Source organism: Mus pahari, chromosome 9 (genome assembly GCF_900095145.1).
Source record: "Mus pahari chromosome 9, PAHARI_EIJ_v1.1, whole genome shotgun sequence".
NCBI lineage: Eukaryota > Metazoa > Chordata > Mammalia > Rodentia > Muridae > Mus > Mus pahari.
The window spans coordinates 48,805,986-48,810,659 of NC_034598.1; the positions used below are offsets into that span (position 1 = coordinate 48,805,986).

Genomic DNA, 4,674 nt, shown 5'->3' on the forward strand with positions numbered 1-4,674 from the left:
TCCTGGGAATCACTCTGTAGACCAGGCTGGCCTCGAACCCAGAAATCTGCCTGCCTCTGCCTCCCAAGTGTCTAGCTATTTTAGAACTCCCTACATAGTCCAGGCTGGCCTTAAACTCCTGGCGATCCACCTAGCTCATTCTCTCAAGCACTGGAAGTACAGGTGTTTGCCACCACATCCTGTTTATTTTCTTTATTTTTTCCATGGCCTGGACACCAAAGGACGTACATTTTGTCAGTGGGATACACCTGGATCCCAGCGCTCAGGTGACTGAGGCAGGTAGATTGTGAGTTTGTTATAATCTGTACCATACAGTGGCCTCCTATCTACAAAAGCCCACCTACCTACCCACCCACCAAAGCTCTGATTGGTGGCATGTACCTGTAATGCCAGTGCCAGAAAGGCAAAGAGAGAAACAGTACGGTGAGTTCAAGGCTAGCTTACTGTATACAAGTTCCAGGCCATAGAGGATTACATAGAGACATATCTTGTCAAAAGAAAACAAAACTTGAAAGGTACACATGGGGCATACAGTCAGATTCAGGCTTTATTTTTATTTTGTTTTTGTTTTTGTTTTTTTAAAGACAGGTTCTGTTTAACAGCCCCAGCAGTCCTGAAACTTGCTTTGTAGACCAGGCTGGCCTAGAACTGACAGAGATCCACCTGCCTCTGCCTCTCAAGTGCTAAAATTAAACCATGCCTGGATCATGTTTATTTTTTATTTTAGAGACATGGACTCTTGCATCCGAGGCTGTCCTAGAACTCAGTACGTACCCTAGGCTGAGCCTTCAACTCCTCATCCTCCCTCTACTGCCCAGACGCTGGGATTGCAGGCACTGGCCTGGGCAGATCGGGGTTTATGTCTTGGCTTTGCCACCTACTCAGTAATAACGAAGCTGTATGCCTGTCCCTTCCCTACCCCGGCAGTCCAAGGGACATAAACTGCTGTGTCAAACGGGGGAAGGAAGGAATGACAGGACAATGACTGGGGTGGGTTTGAGAGAAGCCACAGTTGATGACCTAATGCCTGTACGTTGCTGGCCTTTCTGTCTCTAAGGAATGACTTTCAGGAACAGAAAGTCCGAAAGATGGAGAAGGCACACTTCTACAGTATTTCTGTTGTTTTAACAAAAGTTTATTATGATGTACGAAGGACTCCAGGACAACAGTTGTAACTGTTCAGAGTGTGGTGAGAGATGGTACAGCAGAGAGCCCAGGGCCTTACAAAGGAGCAGGAAGAAGCGGTACATTCTCTTGGTCCCACTATGCTGTGCCTTGGCTTTGCTGGATTTCTTGATTTCACCTGTTGGCTGGGCACCTTTTTCTCGTGACTTTTGCTTCTGGCTCCTTGAGCTTCCTTTGCTCCTGTGTGTATCTTCTTCATCTACCTCCTTGGTTCTTGGTTGGCTGGTACCGCCTTCAAGGCTGGGCACGGCACTGCTGTCTCCTGTCCCAGTTATTATTAACCCCTTCCTGGACTGTTCTGAGGGCGCCAGTTAGAAAATGGCCATGGTGCAGGTCCTCACATTTGTTTCCCACAAGTTGTACCACAAGCACACCTTAGAGCAGCAGCAAGGCAATTGCCTCCTGGGTTCCCCAACAACGGCTAAGGCATAAAGATGTCTGATAAACCTTCAAAGCTCTGAGACCCAAGGAACCTGGTTCTTGCCTAGGTCACTCCTAAGGAACAGAAGTTTTTTTTTTTTCTTTCACGTTAACAAAACACTGTGCAAAAGAAATGATGCCCTCTTATTTGTAAAATAGTAAAATGGCTAAGTTCTCTTCAAGCTCCCAGCTCTACTGAGTAGTCTAAGAAGTAATTCCCAAGAGCTCAGAAACCGTTCAGACCTCCAGGAGTGATTCTCTCAAGCACTGGGGGAGGTAGAGACGACATGGCCTACAGCAGCAAAGCTTCACCTCTTCATGAGTGTGTCAGGATTACTTTGTAGGTGGGGAATTGATCATGGCAAGGGAGCTGCTAGCATGAATTCTGTTTCACATGGTGGGCTGAAGCAGACAGCGCTCAGCCTCTACAGGAAGAGAAGGAAATTTAGAACTGGAGTCAAGAGTGAAGGGAGTGTACCCGAGGTAACCAGAAGAGAGACCTGAAGGACCCGGGTGTGGCTCAGCGCCACCGTGGCTGCCTACCACAGATAGGGCTCTGGGTTTGACAGGACCCAGGGTAGCAATGGAGGAGGAAGGACAGAATTCATTCATGTCTGAGCTCCCTTCAAAGGCCCAATGCTGCTTCGCACCAACTTAGCCAATTATCAAAACATTAAAGTTGTTCCAACCTGGAAAGACACCACTGCCCCGGATGCTCTAAGGACCTCGAAAATGTCCTGACCAGCCCTCAAGACCCCCACGTCTCCCAGCATGGCAGGCAGCCAGCCTCAGGATCTTACAAAGACTAAGGCCGGTGTCTGTTCTGACTCTTTGGTGCACCTTCAAAACCATGTTAGGCTTTTACCTCTTACTCCAAAGTTCACGTAAACCAGCTTAGAGGGCCTCGATTCCCACTGTCTTGATGTGGGAGTTAGGAGGGACAAACGGAAACATAGCTCCTAGTCCTCAGAAGGTATCAAGGGTTCATCCACGTCAAAATGGCTGGGGCAGAGTGTGTAATCCTCATCTATGATGCTCTGGTCGGCCAACAGTGGGTTTTCGTTGTGCATGATGTCTTCAATAATTATGTTGTTTCTGAAGACTATAGGACACAGAGAGAAACATCAGGCCCTGATCCAAGTTAGAAACTCCCAAATTTAGCAGGAAAGGTATACTCTGGGGCTGAAGGGCTCTGGGGAAATGAAGGTCCAGGGTGGGACGGGGGAGGCCCTTTTATTTCCTAACAAAAGGAATCACCAGGAAACAATGAGGAACTTGGGGCTCACCTTTTGGCAATGGTGAGAGATCACTTACTTTCCATACCGTCCGTGTTAAGGTGCAGCAGATCCTCAGGCAAATCTGGCTCTGACGACAGCTGCAGTGACTGTGTTGGGTCTGGCTCCAGCAGGACTTGTGGAGCTGTACTCGGTGTGGGGCCCAGATCCAGCCCTGTCTGCAACATCGACTCCAACTCCGGGTCCTGTGCTAACTCCATCGGCGAGAGCTCTGCATCCACTTCTAACGACTCTGGATCCTGTTTGAGCTCCAGAGGCTGCTGCAGCTCGTCCGCCTGTCTAGGTGTACCGGGACAGACAATGGGACAAGACTCAGTGGGTGATATAAAGTGAGGACCATAGAGCAAGCGGGGGCTGTATGTCTAGCCTAAGAAAGTGGTAAGGAGCTAAGTGTGCTATGCACACCTTTAATCCCAGAACTCAGGAGGAGGAGGCAGGCGGATCTCTCTGAGTCTGAGACTAGTCTACACAGGAGATTCCCTGCCGGGGGTGGTGGTGGTGGTGGTGGTAGGGAACAAAGGGGTAAAGACCATGGGCTTTATCATAAGATTTTAGGAGACAGAGTCTTGTGTAGCAGAGGCTGGCCTTCAAATCTCTACATAGCCAAGGCTAGACTGGAACTTCTGCCTTCCACTTCCCAAGCACTGGCATTAGAGGCACTAGTCACATCTGGCCTTGAAATCAGGCTTGTCAGGATTTGAATCCTCTCATTTACTGATTGGGTAAATCTCAGATTATCATTTACAGGTTTTGGATTTTAGTTTTTATTTTCTGTGTACAAGTATTTTGCTTGTGCGTATGTATGTACACCACATGCATACCTGGTATATGTGGAGGCCAGAAGAGAGGATCAGATCCCCTGATGCTCAGTGGTTGTAAGCCACCTTGTGGGTGCCTAGTACTGAACCCAGGTGCTATGCAAGGAACAGCCAGCTGCTCTTAACTGCTGAGCTGCCTCTCTAGCCCCAAGACTATCGCATAAGTGGGAACAACTACACGTAATAGCGGCAAGAGGATGGCAAAAAGCAGAATTCTACATATCATCCAAAATGATTTATAGATTTAATGCAATTTCTGCCATATGCCACTCTCCCCAGAAAAAAAACCTTATAAGCACTCACAAAAGACCCTTAGTACAGCTGGAGGCTGGGCATGGTGATACGTGTCTGTCATTCCAGCCCTTGGGAGGAAGAGGCAGAAGAATCAGATGTTCAAAGCCAACCATAGCCATATAGTATGTTTGAGGGTTTGAGGTATATGAGACCCTGTTTCAAAACAACAGCTCACATAATAAAATAATATTAAGATATAGTAACCAAAGTAGTATGGTACCAAATAAGACATATGGGCCAAGGAAACAGAATGTAGGCCCGGAAAGAAATCCATGAGTCTAGAGCTAACTAATTTTTTTCTTTTTTATGAAGGTGACAAATACAAACACACACACACACACACACACACACACACACACACACACAACTACAGTCTCCTCAATATACTGGAAATCCATCTGCAGAAGAATTAAACTAGATATGTATACCCTGCCACATATAAAAATCATGAAGCCAGAAAAACGGCTCACGAGGTAAAGGCACCACTACTAAACCTAACAGAGGTAGAGGCACCACTACTAAACCTAACAGAGGTAAAGGCACCACTACTAAACCTAACAGAGGTAAAGGCACCACTACTAAACCTAACAGAGGTAGAGGCACCACTACTAAACCTAACAGAGGTAGAGGCACCACTACTAAACCTAACAGAGGTAGAGGCA

The 4,674-nt window shown here is 47.3% G+C and overlaps 1 protein-coding gene across 3 annotated transcripts in view; it reads right to left on the reverse strand.

Annotated features, from left to right (window-relative positions):
- Nucleotides 1–785: 785 nt before the first annotated feature.
- Nucleotides 786–4,674, reverse strand: part of Stat2 (signal transducer and activator of transcription 2) — a 24,023-nt gene continuing 20,134 nt past the window's right edge. For all 3 annotated transcript variants that reach the window (XM_029542601.1, XM_021205188.2, XM_029542600.1), the window contains exons 23-24: nt 2,920–3,179; nt 786–2,707 (exon numbers count right to left, since the gene is read on the reverse strand). In XM_029542601.1, coding sequence (XP_029398461.1) covers nt 2,565–2,707; nt 2,920–3,179 — 403 coding nt within the window. In that variant the 3' untranslated portion in view covers nt 786–2,564. The remainder of the gene's footprint in view (nt 2,708–2,919; nt 3,180–4,674) is intronic.